The sequence below is a fragment of the Sphaerodactylus townsendi genome, linkage group LG06 (genome assembly GCF_021028975.2).
Source record: "Sphaerodactylus townsendi isolate TG3544 linkage group LG06, MPM_Stown_v2.3, whole genome shotgun sequence".
NCBI classification, from domain to species: Eukaryota; Metazoa; Chordata; class Lepidosauria; order Squamata; family Sphaerodactylidae; genus Sphaerodactylus; species Sphaerodactylus townsendi.
The window spans coordinates 49,599,624-49,613,187 of NC_059430.1; the positions used below are offsets into that span (position 1 = coordinate 49,599,624).

The window sequence follows — 13,564 nt, forward strand, 5'->3', positions numbered from 1 at the left end:
TTTAATCAATGCTTTTCAAACCTGGCAGTTGTTTACTCTTTTCAGATTATAAAACAACCCTTCCGTCCTCTAGTGGCCTCAATCCCCAGGGATCGCAGCAGCTACCTAGAGAGAAGTTTGGGGCAAGAGGAGCTGGGAAACTCTGAAGAAAACAAATCTTTAACAAAGAGGACAGATCACTGTTTTTGGTGCTCAGTCATAAGAGATGAGTTTACACCCTGGCAATTCTTTGCTTTGGGGGGAGGACTTTCAAATGCATTGCCACATTTTGGAAATCCGGTGGGGGGAGGGAGGGCTGAAGCCCACTGCACCCTTATAGTTACATCCCTGACTGACATTTAACATCAGGCTGCTGAGTCCAATAAAGAATTAAAAATAATTCCTTTTATCTAATAGGTAGGGCTGTGCTGTTGTAAATTGCACAGACAGGTCTTGTCGAGCGTAATTTTGACGAGAATCATTTTTTCCCCTTCAGTATAAAAAGAACAGTGTTCTCCAAGCCAACGTAGTGCAGTGGCTAGTGTCAGACTAGGATCTCAGAGACCCAGGTTTGAATCTTCATTGCTCTGTGAAAGCTCACAAAATGACTCTGAGCCAGTCACACACACACACACACACACACACACACACACACACACACACAGCCTAACCTTCCTCACAGTTACTGTTGTTGTCAGCATACAATGGAGGAAGGGAGAATGTTGTTGCAAACAGCATTCTCCCTTCCTCCTGCTCCGTTTCCCCTCTGGGGAGAAAAGTAGAATATGCAAATAACAGATAGTGTACTTGGGAAAAGTAAGAAGTTCAAAAAAGCAGACAGATAATTTGTTACAGTAGAGACACAGGAAATAGAGGCAACAGTGAGAAAAATTAGGTCACTTCTACATTGGCCATTAAGTCTGGATTTGCCATAGTGGAAACTGCAGGCAGCTTTACTGGCACCAGCTGGCAGACCACTGGCTCCTGAGCTGCTCCCTGTCCTTCCGTTCCCTCCCCTCCCCCCGCCCCCAATTTGGAGTGTGATTTTTTTAAATGCAACTGTATCCCTAACCAGCCATGTGTGAACTACAAGAGTGCCCTTGAAGCCTTCCAGAGCTATCATGGGTGTGACAGGAATTAAGAAAGAGGTTCTCATTTTACAGACAAAGCTACTCTGATTTTTTTATTATCTAAATTTTGTAGTGGCATTTTACCAGTAATAAAAACATCATTACAGAGAATGCCTGTGCCTGCTGGGTTGCCAGTCTCCAGATGGGTCATGATTTTTAGACTACAGAGATAGCTTCCCTGGAGGAACTGGCAGATTCTATGACATCCCATCCCATCTCTGCTGAGCTCCACCGCAGATTTTGCTTTCTCAAGGAATTGATTCTAAATCTCCAGCCATGTTCTCCCCACTTTGGATGGAGTTGAACTGACTTTTGCTGATTCTGTTAAAAGCCTTGTGGTCACACTGGATCCAGCATTGTTACTGGAAAAGCAAGTTAATGCAGCTGCAAAAAAGGCTCAGCCTAGCCTATAAGATGGCCCTTGATACACCTGGCCTGGTTATCTGGATCAATGCCACAATAACATCAGTGCTGTAATGCATGGTACACTGGACTCCTCTCTAAATCAACTTGGAAACTCCAGCTCATCCAGCGTGCTATAGCTCAGCCATTAACTGGAGCCAGACGGCACATGCATATTACTCCCATTCTGCACATTCTCTATTGGCTGCCAATTTGTTACTGAACTCAGTTAAAGGTACTGGCTATTACATACGAAGCCTTCCATGATCTTGGCGCTTCTATTTCCTTTCTGGGAGGGTTTCATTGTGAGTTTTAAATGCTGGACGCCTACATTTTTGTATTGAATGCTGCTTTTATGGGGTTTTAATATTTTGGTCATTGTTTATTTATAATTTGTATTTGTTTTGTGTCATTGAGCCCTTTGGGGGTAGGGCGGTATATAAAATTAATCATAAAATAAATAAATAAACTCTCTCCCAGTCCTCCACCATGACAACGCTGTTCAGATTAGTAGGGGCTTCTGTGGTTGTCAACCTGCAAATGGGCAGATCAACAACTGCCTGCACATGTGCTTTCTCTATTGTGGCTTCCACCTTGTTGAATGGCCTGCCTGAGGAAGTCAGGAAAGCTTCCACTCTCCTGGCCTTCTGCAAGCTATGCAACTAGTCAAGAGGGCTTTTCTGCCCAGGTAATAAGGCTGCACTACACAAAATAGTTCAAAAATTACTTAGATAACTGATCAGGACTTGTGGTCTATACTGTGTATAGTGTATTATAAAAAGGTCCTTATATAATTTCTGTACCACTTGACAAGTCATCTTAATACTTACACTGTGCTTCTTTTTTCTTTCTGGTGTTGACCTGACTGTGGAATGCCCCATATTGTTGATTGTACTGACTGACTCTGTGTAATCTGCCTGGAGTCCCTGTGAGAAAGACAGACTATAAATAAAAGTAAATAAAATAAAAGTAAATAAAAAGTTCGTAACCCTAGTCAAAAGCAGTATTTAATTCCCTCTCCTTAAAAAAAGAATTAAAATCCAAGAACTGATAACTGATGATTGGTTCAGAAATTCCAAAGTGCAGGAAGAGCAGGAAGTAATTAAATAGATTACCAAGACCAGGGAGGGAAAGGCAAATTCCAGGAAGAAGGGGGAGCTCTGCTGGAAGGAGCCTGCTACCAAGCAAATGAAATATTTGGATCTTGAAGATTGCTGGATTTATGTATTTATTTACACAATTATACCCTGCTTTTCTCCTCAAAGGGGACCTGAAGTGGCTTGCCACATAGTTCAGTGGTTTCATAGGGAATCCAAAGGCTATTGTGCTCCTCTCTGTGGGGTGCCTGAGCAGCCCAACAGTGCCCTATTGAAGAAGCAGCTGGAATGAAAGCAGGAAGTGGGAAGATGAAGGCAACTGAGGAGCCTACCATTGGTTCAGAGCTTCCCAAGATTCTGGGAGAGGAAGAGGGGCAAAACACCCTCATCCTGACTTGGTCACATTTCAGAAGGAGCGGGAAGAGAGTGCAGGACAGGGGATGACTGCTTTCTGCTACCACAGGCCAGTCCTGCTCTCATCCAGCTGTTCTGAAGGCTTAAAAAAGTGGGTGAGCCAACCAAGGAATTTCTAGTTTGTCCCAATAAAAATAGAGTGGTCAACACTCCACAGGAGTTAAAGGAAGAGGTTCTGCCCAGAAATCACTCTTCTGTCCAAAACCACTTCCCCCTCACATTGGACACTTCCCTTTGTTTGCATTTGGAGAAAGGCAAAGAGCCAAGTGCCAATAACAGGGGAGTGGTTCAGAGCCTGCAGCCCCCCCCCCCTCTGTAAAACCAACAAGAGGCTTCTGGGACCATCAAGATGAATGTTATTCCAACATAAACTTGGGTGGATTCAAGCCAGCTTTTTCAAATGCAAGAAGATACTCTTATCTAGCAATTTCGGGGGCGGGGGAGAATAAAGGCAAAGGGCCATGCAATGCAGGAAGTGCAGGATAAAACGATAATCAAGAAATGTACAGAGGTAATTTACTTGTTTTGCTAAGCCAGTCAACATCTGCAGTAGGTGGGGAAGTCCCTTGTTTTATTAAATGAATTAACAGTTGAAGTGAATTAGAAATCCCAAACCTTGTTCAAAGGGGAGGAGATATTGTAGAATCTTCTAATACATTCCAACTCCACACTTCTATGCTGGATTTTCCCTCTGAAGTTTTTTTGTGGTAGGTGTCTAACCTCAGGGTTATCTGCACAGACTCAGAAAAATTCCCCAACCATATTTTTGCAAGAAATCCAGTCCCCCCCACCCCCACCCATCAGTCTGGTAGAACACATACTTGAAGGAGCCAAATCCAGACTCTGCTCTTTACTTAGAATAATTGATTTTCTTAGGTCAGGCAGGTGTTCTGGCTTGATAGTTCCTCCCCCCCCCCCCTTTCCTGACTAGTCCTGTTTTGGACTAACCTCCTCCCTCCAGAGATTTGCACTAAGTTAAAACGGTTTTCTTTGATGGGATGTAGGTGGAGTAATTTATTTTATCATATTAGTTAGCGACTGTGATTCTGTTTGACCGATAACTTCATTACTGGATGTGGTTAATGTTTCCCTTGAATTGCTTTTTGCTCACTTATGTCCGTGCAGGTTGCTTTTTGGGAAAACGAGACAGGGATCTTTTAAATCAGAACATATGACCAGTAGCTGGCTTGAGGGAGATGTTGTTTTCTTTAACTAGATATACGCTACAAACGCGGCTGGGATTTCCACTCATATCCCACTTCTGTCACAGCAAGAGGATTTGCTCAAGGTTTTCGAAAGATATTCCACCCAGGCAGAAACCAGAGCGGGACCAGATGCTTGCAAGATACTCGGGTCCAGTGATGCGCCTGCCTGCCCTGCCTGCTTGCCGTCGGAAGCGAGATTCCCCCCCTCCAGTTGCCACAGCTTGCAGTCATAACGTTCTTAGTGGCCTTTGCAGGGTTCATCTGGCGTCGCTCCTGTTTTAGAGATCGGTTTTGCGCGCTCCTTTACGCGCAGTGGGCACCCTTTCGAACCAGGAGGCCTGAGCTGGCCCGGCACCGAAAGACTTGCCCAAGGCCGCCCAGTGAGCTCGTGGCGGAGGAGCGGGGGGAGGGGAAACCGCGGAGGCGACTGCGTGGGAATTCCTCGCTTGCCAGCTTTCTCCGCGGCCCACGCTCAGCGCTAATGGCAAGGCGGCTCCTTCTTCCCCAATTAATACGGCCTGCCCGGAGGGCGGCAGAAAAGCCGCGGCGCTTTCTAAGATCAGTCTCGCCAGGAGGGTTCGGAGGACAAAGGGCCAAACCCGTGTCTGGGCCTGTGAGCCACAGAGCGAGCCGGGCGGTCCGTTACCGGGCCCAATGGCCCACAGAGGCGGAGTGGGCAATAATGTCCGTGTGGGTTCATTTGACAAAACAGGACGTTTCACCCAGGTAGAGATCGCAGCCTTGCATTTGCAAAATATCCCCACTTAAAAGGAAAGCCTTCCAAGCTGTGCTGCGAAAATAGGAAAAAGGATCGGGGGGAGTGGGGGGGCAGAAGAGAGAGAGAGACGCTCAAGAAGTTCTCTCCGATCGCCACGTTAGAGCTCCAGCAGGAAATGCACGCCGGCGTGGAGCGAGCCAGAGGGCGCCTTTTGTTCCTCCTCTAATTGGACCATTTGTTGTGTAACCGCTGGGCCGCTCCGCAGGAGCGCCAACAGAAGGAAACTCGAGCCCCAGACGAGCTTCTCCGGCGGCTTGTCCTCCTCCCCCCCTTCCCTTTCCTCCTTCCTCCCGCAGAGCCGCTGTTGCCGCTTGTTTGCACTCGGCTTATCCGGAGCGGAAATTCCTTTCCGTTTTTGTGAATGACAAACTCATTAACAATTCATCCACACAACCTGTTCCAGCCGGCCCGTCTCCACGGCAACAGCCTCTTCCGCGGGCGCTCATTGGCCGAGCCTGAGAATGTCTCCATTGAGACGTTCCATGTTTGTATCCATTGAGGAACTGCCTGACCGGGGGGGGGGGGGGGGGGGGGGGGGGGGGGGGGGGGGTAAAAAGGGGCATGGGTCGGCAAAGGGGGGGTGGGGGGGGGGAGGGGAGGGGGGGGGGGGGGGCGGGAAGGAGGGAAGCCCGATGTGAGAAGCAGGCGCCGCCAGAGTTGCACACGGGAGTGGCAGCCGAGGGGACGGCGCGGGGTCTCCCTCTCTTGTTCGCCTTCCTGGCTGCGGGGAGCAAAGGCACCCAAGCACAGCGGAGCGGATCTCGTTCTCTCCAGGGGAGGAAGAGGAGGGCAACAGCTGAGGCTCGGGCGGCGATTCGAGAGCTGCAGGCGGGCGCTCCTTGAGGGCCCCCAGAGCCCCATTGCTCCCGGCTTGCAGGCGCCCACAGAGTCTCAGCGGGTGCATCTGCCCGTCGCGGATCCTGTTGCCTTTGCGAGCGGGGCTCCTCGCTTTCCCCCATGCTCGATACGCTGCGGCCCCCCGCTCCCGCCTTGGTGTCGGGCATGGCGCTGAGCAAGACGGTGGCGTGGCTGAACGAGCAACTAGAGCTGGGCGCCGAGCGCCTGCTGCTCATGGACTGCCGCCCGCAGGAACTGTACGAGTCGTCGCACATAGAGTCGGCCATCAGCGTGGCCCTGCCGGGCATCATGTTGCGGCGCCTGCAGAAGGGCAACCTGCCCCTGCGCTCCCTCTTTGCCAGCGGCGACGAGGAGCGCGAGAGGTTCGCCCGCCGCTGCGGCACCGACACCGTCGTCCTCTACGACGAGAGCAGCAGCGACTGGAACGAGAACACGGCCGGCGACTCCGTCCTGGGTTTGCTCCTGAAGCGTCTCAAAGACGACGGCTGCAGGGCCTTCTATCTGGAAGGTGAGGGGTTAACGGAGCCGGATCAGCGGAGGCGGCGGGGGGTTCCCCGGGATCCCCCTCCTGCCCAGGCAGGCCTTGTGTCACCCCTCCCCCATCGCCTAGGGAGCGTCTAGACTCCTGCCCCCAGTGTGGGCATAAGGCGTTCTCGCCCCCTCTACTAAGCATTTGAACGTTGCCAGATGGCCTTGGGTTTGCGAAAGAAGGCGAGGAGGAAACCGTCCCTGTGACTACACGGGCGGGGCCCCCTTGCTTTTGATGCCTTGTAGATATATGTGCTTGTCCGAAGAATCGGGGGGGGGGGGGCACATCACTGTTTGAAACTACTGTAAGATGCCTCTTTCAACCCAGCACCATTCCAAGGAATTCTGGTCTTCTCTCCCTCTTCAGACCTCTCTCTATGTGTATTCAGTTGGGAAGGGAAGGGTTGAGGAATGCAAGAGTCCTCAAGCCTTTGGTCTCCTGGAGTCCAACACACTTAAAACACTTATAGATAAGTCAGTAGAGTTATAAGATCCAAATGTCAGAAAGGAGAATCCCATGGAGTTGTAAAGGCTGCTATTATCTGGACTAAAGGGAAGCCTTTTCAAGCAAGGGTTGACCTCTGATAATCCTATTATGGCTTTTCTGCCTTTGTTTGGAACATCAGAGTCTCTTGGATAGAAAATGTGGGGGGGGGGGGTGAACTGCCCAGAGGTAGCCCCTCCCTCACAACCTACTAGGAGAAGGAAGGATTGTTTCCATGGTTTCCTCAGAATGTATTCTCCAAGTATAATATCCTTTAAGATTTGAGATTGGCAATATCATAACTAGAGATGTCTCAAGGCATTCTAGTGCCTGAGGGAAAGAATCCAGATAGTACCTTGTGAATAAAACTGAGCATCAGACCACAGTTCTCCTTCCCTAGTGGGACCACTTAACCATGCTGCTTTTGCATCAATTGTTATTAGCAAGGTAGCCTGCTTTCTAGTTCGGAGGAAGAAAGAAGTGTTTGAAGGGGGCTTTTATTTTAGTGTCTCAGTTACGTAGATCACCAGGCATACTTTATAAATTTTATTGTGACTATCTTCCCAAAAAAGGGAGTCTCATGAGACCTCTTCCAGTTCTGCATCTCCCAGCTGGACTGTAAAAGCTTGCAATATGCTCTCCTCATCAAACTCATGTATTATTATTTTTTTTGCACTTCCTTTTTTCCAGGTGGTTTCAGCAAGTTCCAGGCAGAGTATGCCCTTCATTGTGAAACTAACCTCGATAGTTCATGCAGCAGCAGCTCTCCCCCTTTGCCAGTCCTGGGCTTAGGAGGTCTTCGAATCAGCTCAGATTCCTCTTCAGATATCGAATCCGACATCGACCGTGACCCTAACAGTGCCACAGACTCTGATGGCAGCCCCCTGTCCAACAACCAGCCTTCTTTCCCAGTGGAGATTCTTCCTTATCTCTACCTGGGCTGTGCCAAGGATTCCACTAACTTGGATGTTTTAGAAGAATTTGGCATTAAATATATCTTGAATGTCACCCCTAATCTGCCTAACCTCTTTGAGAATGCGGGCGAGTTCAAATACAAGCAGATCCCCATCTCTGACCACTGGAGCCAAAACTTGTCTCAGTTCTTTCCTGAAGCCATCTCCTTTATAGGTGAGAATTAAATTATTGAAAATGTAAAATAAGTACCTGTTATGTTTTCTTATTACTATTGTTTGAAATTGAAATATCTTTGTTGCCATACTATGTAAATTCCTATCCACAAAAGACGCAGATAAAATGAGGCATAAACACAAAGATTAAAAAGTAATAACTTATACAAGGAAAAAATTTGAAAGAAATGCCTCCATTTAGGTGGGCTTCATTTTTAGCATTAGTGTAGAAAACTTAGCTATCAAACTAGTGATTTTTGGATCTTTATCATAAAAGAAATGAGAGATGTTTCTTTTGGTCTGTGATATTTAAGGCTCTACTGAGATGGAGGACAGGATCAATTAATTTCACGCAATTGGGGTGAGGGCAATTGAAAAGTATATGAGCAATGGAATCAGTCACATAAATGTAGAGCATATGGAGTGTGAAGTTTCTTATTACTATTGTTGAATCACTAGCAATGTCTCTTTTAATGCTGGAACTTGGTATGCAGTTTTAAAGTCCACTAAGCATCCCCCAGATAGCCATGTCCTCCTGCAGAGTTTAAGTTTGTAAGATTACATTATCATTTTAATACTTAGTTGTTTATATGAATGTTGCAGTTATGCTTTATCAGCTTATTGGAGGAATATTTTTCCCTTTCGTAAAAATTATGTTTGATTTACAAGAGGAATAGCATAAAGATTTTTTCCCCAGTTTTATGCGTTCTCAGAGTAAAATTGGGTCAGAACAACATCAGAGAATGTGCCAGGATCCATTTTCTATACATTAAACCCCAAACTGGCTTGATTACTTTCACACTGCACTATGTCTTTCTGGTTTTGTTCTATTAACGTTCATTAGGCTAAATCGACATCGGCGCAAACAGTTTGTATATTGAGTTCTTTATGTATACTTTTTCTAGAACTCAAGGACAGTGGCAACACTCTTGTGCTTCCTGTTTTGCTCTCAATTTCTCCTTACAATCATAAGGAGGTATTTCTTAAAATTATGAGACATGCTCTTTGGTGTTCTTTGGTGTTCTTTTGTGAAACCACTGAACTATGCTCTTTCTCATTCAGGAGAGTCAGTGTGTCACCTGTCAGAATGCTGTGCTGTAATCTTATTGAGTGATCCTGGTAACAGGGCAGAATGTAGGTAATCTGAACCTAGCAGAAAGAAGTGTGGGCTGGAAGCCACAAAGAAACTAATCTCTAGGCATTATAATGCATTTCCTATTACAAAGGAACCCATTTTCTAGCAATGTTGACATCCTGTTACTCCTAATGGGCTGTCCCCTGTGACTTCCCTTTTTTCTTTAAACCAGCTGAATGCCTCCATTGTTCAGCTGCACTGCACAACAGTTGGAGAATAATTTAATAGACCTTTGCAATTTGCTCATCTCTATAAAAGGTGACATTGCAGGGTTTCCACCAGTTATATGCTCACCCTTTTGTGGCAAAGGATTTTAACTTAAAATATTCAATGAAAAACTATTCTTCCTTGTGGAGCCTCCTAGAACCTGCTTCAATGTCTGCTAATGAGCCCTTTGGGGGCAGGGCAAGGTATAAATATAAAAATACATAAATAAAATAAATAAAATGTAGTTGCTGCCTGTTTCTGCTCCCAGTGCCAGAAATGGCCTTTAACCCAGAACTGCTTTTTCTATTCTTGGGCTATTGGCTACAGTTAACAATTCAGAATAGTATAGCTGTGACTGTTCCACCAGGTTGCTTGTTTGAATGTTCTCATGTTACCCTAACTGGTTGTTGAATATAAAAAAACTGTACCTCAGAGGACTGCTTGAATTTTTCTCCCTAATACTTAGTTTCCTGTTAGGATAAGCATTCATTCATGTTCTCACATGAAGTGGTATAGTCCCACACAGGCTGCATCCTGTAATTCTGTAGATAATGTAGCTCTTCTCTTTTTCAGTAGACCTGGACTGTTCAGATACTTAACATGCTTAACTGGATGAATTGGTCACACTTCCCCAATCTCAGGCTTATGTGCATGGTTCTCTCCATGCCCTTGTGCTATACATTAGGCAGTGAGAGTGACTAATTCAACATCAGCCAGTAGGCTTTGTGAGTGGGTGGAGATCTGATATTGGATCTCCCTGGCCTTAGTACAGCATGATAGCCAGTAGACCACATTGGCTAACCACACTGAGTCTAAAAGACCCGAGTGAAGGCCCTGTCTGGCAGGGGCTATTCTGTGTGGCTTGGGCCAAGTAATAAAAAGGAAGGAAGGAAGGAGGGAAGGGATAGATAGATAGATAGATAGATAGATAGATAGATAGATAGATAGATAGATAGATAGATAGATAGATAGATAGATAGATAGATAGATAGATAGATAGAGAGTTCTTGGGAAATCAAACTAAGCAAAGCTTTGGTGGCATAGTGCAAAATAGATATGAAATACTATGTTGATTATTCTGTATAGATTTTTGTTTTCATTTAGCAGGGGAGACTGAAAGAACATGTTTGATGCTTTTTTGTCTTTTTCTTTCCATAGATGAAGCTCGGGGGAAGAATTGTGGGGTGCTAGTGCACTGCCTGGCAGGAATCAGTCGCTCAGTCACAGTGACGGTTGCATATCTTATGCAGAAGCTCAACTTGTCTATGAATGATGCCTATGACATTGTCAAGATGAAGAAATCTAACATCTCCCCCAACTTCAATTTCATGGGACAACTGTTAGACTTTGAGAGGACTCTGGGTCTGAACAGCCCATGTGACAACCGTGTGTCCAGCCAGCAACTGTATTTCACTCCTGCCAACCAAAATGTCTTCCAGGTGGACTCCTTGCAGTCCACGTGAGCTCCAAACAGACCCCACCTCTTACACGCATGGGTCATATGATCATTCCTCAATGCTTCTCTGACAGCAGCAAAGAAACAGCAGCTTTCTTTTGAGGACTCTGCTTATTGGTCAGTGGCTGCCTTTGTGCTTATATCAGTAAAAAGGTTACAATGGTTGGAATCAGAGATTGCAAAGAGAGGGAATTTCCTGTGTTTTCCTGAAAAAAGAAATGTAAAATATTGCCTGTAGATAGGCAGCAGATGTTGTTCAATGCACAGAAATCCACCTATGCATTGTCTTGGAACTGCAGACTTCCAAACACAGGTAGGGGAAGAATGGATACCATGAGCACATATCCTCTAGTGAGAGTGGGGAGAAATGTATTACTTGCATTTGTAATATATGTTGTCTTCAGTGAAGACTATTTCCTTTTTTTCTTATATTGATTTAGAGGAACCAAAGAGAGAGGTTTCAGCTCAATGTATTTGGAACATTTGTTTGCCAAGAGCTCTGTAATGCTCAACTTGATCGATGTAAATGTTGAATCTTAATCAATAAGCAGCACCAGTTTTTAAAGACAGGTACATGAGGTCACCCTATGGATGCCCTTTTCCTTCCTCTTCAGCAGTTCTTTATTTCTGGAGTGTAGAGGACACATTTGCCTCATGCTTAATTTTACCACTGAAATGTCAGACTTTGTTCCTTGGATATCTGTGCTTTTTGAGGGTTGGTCTGTTCACATTTTGTGAATGGATAAAGACTTTATTTTTGTATATTGTTTTCTTTTTTGGGGGGTGCCATCAGTTTAGGTTCTTGTTCTGACTTTTTTTGCGCCTTACCTATGTAAATAGTTTATCATTTGTTTTGGAAGAGAATTATGTCTTCAAGGAGAAGATTGTTTTTTGTCCACTTTTTAAAAGACACAGATGTGCTAAATAGTGCATTACCTCTGTACAAACTTTTCAGGGATCTTCACCTCAAATGCAACATTTTGCATTTATTTTTGTAAACAAAAACTGGAAGTGTGTGCGTGTGAGCATGTGTACCTGTGTATATGCAAGAACTTCTTGAACACAATTGTCAATAAGGGAGAGTCCAATTTGCTGGTGTAAAGTTGGGATTTTATTCTAAGAATGTAAGGTCATAAATTATTAATAAATAACTATTTTTGGCTATTGAGAATCAGACCAGTTTGTTTTTCTACTTAGGGAATGCAGCAATTCAAAAAGTATGTGACCATTTAATATTCAAATGGGGGTTGTGGTGAAACTATCTTGCAATTTTTTATTCTCAGTTCTTTCAACCTGATCCAAAGAAGAAAAGCTACACTCACAAAGTAACTTTTACAGGATTGGAACCTGCAGGTTTAAATCACGTGTATGTCTAAGTGTGGGCCATTGATGCTTCCCAAGATTACATTTGAATGCATGTCATATAAAAATTAAAACTGTGGATGGATAACTCTAATCCAAGTGCAAATCTAGCTTTCATGTGCTGGTTTCTGAAAAGTAGCATTTGGAAGTATTCATGCAGCCAACTGTCAATAAGATGTTAAAACTGGAATTTGAATACCAGACTGCAACAGAATGACAGTTTCTGTTGTCAATGGCTAGGCCACATCTCTGTTACAAAGTTACATGGATCTAACGTGATATTCTGTGAGAATTGTAGTTTTTTAAGGGATGGAAATAGGTTTGAGTTACAAAATGCTTGGTACCTTCAATTAGAAGTCAACAACAACAACCTTTATTAGGCATATAAAATAAGCTCTTGCAATTAGAAGTCTCGGGTGTGCTTTAGAGAAGACGTTCCTTCTGTTAGAGTGACTCTCCTTAATATTGCACTATATACGTATAGGTAAGATACAGCTGTGAATTACATACTTCATTATGTACTATAGCTGGTTGAGTTTTGCACCTAAATGGGTAGACTTTACCCAGTAAATATGTTACAACTGATAACATTCAAGGTGACAGAAAGAATCCAGTTGTAGTATAGTACGCTTCCACAAAAAACAAACAATGTTGATCTGGAATAGCTACAGTAACTTTGCACTTGTGATACCACAGAGTCTTTCCTGTCACTATCTCTCCCCCCCTGCCCCGCCCCATTTTAATACTGCATGTGGTTCAGGTCATCAATTGTCAAGCATGGGCTGGAGGAATTTTTAATCTCTTCTCCATGACAAGAGAATTTGGAACAAATTATACTCTTCTCCTCCAAAAGATCTAAAAGTAACTTCATCTGTCACATGCTGGTCCATCTTTGTTTTTGAATGCTCTGCTTGGATCCCAGTGCCTACCCAGCTAGTTCTGTTAGGTAAGCACTGGGACCCAAGTGGAACATTCTAAAACAGAGGTGCTTGGCAGATGGAACTAGCTGAAAATACCATCATGTCTCATGAGGACGAGCTGCATGGAAGCCCTCCCCCTTTATAGTGAACCGAAGCAATTAGAGTAGGGTGTTCAACTCTGGCCCTCCAGATGTTGATGGCCCAATTGGCCATGCTGGCAGGGGCTGATGGGAATTGTAGTCCATGAACATTTGGAGGGCCAGAATTGGAAACCCCTGAGCTTAGAATGTGAATGCCATTCCTTACCTGAACCCCTTCAGACAGTTCTCTTTCTAATCCAAAAACAGCAACTTTGACACAGCAATGCTGTCTCCAGAATTTTCTGCTTTCAGCCAAGGCTTATGTATAGTTGGCAAATTATCTAGTGTTTAAAACCTGGGGAAATTGTAGCCAACAGCATTAATTGGATGCCCTTCTGAATG

General features: G+C 44.9%; 1 protein-coding gene across 1 annotated transcript; it reads left to right on the plus strand.

Annotated features, from left to right (window-relative positions):
* Window positions 1-5,604: 5,604 nt before the first annotated feature.
* Window positions 5,605-11,971, plus strand: DUSP6 (dual specificity phosphatase 6). The gene is made up of 3 exons (XM_048499684.1): window positions 5,605-6,371; window positions 7,566-8,003; window positions 10,503-11,971. Exons 1-3 carry the CDS (start codon window positions 5,963-5,965, stop codon window positions 10,805-10,807), a joined length of 1,152 nt encoding a protein of 383 aa, XP_048355641.1. The 5' UTR covers window positions 5,605-5,962; the 3' UTR covers window positions 10,808-11,971.
* Window positions 11,972-13,564: the final 1,593 nt, after the last annotated feature.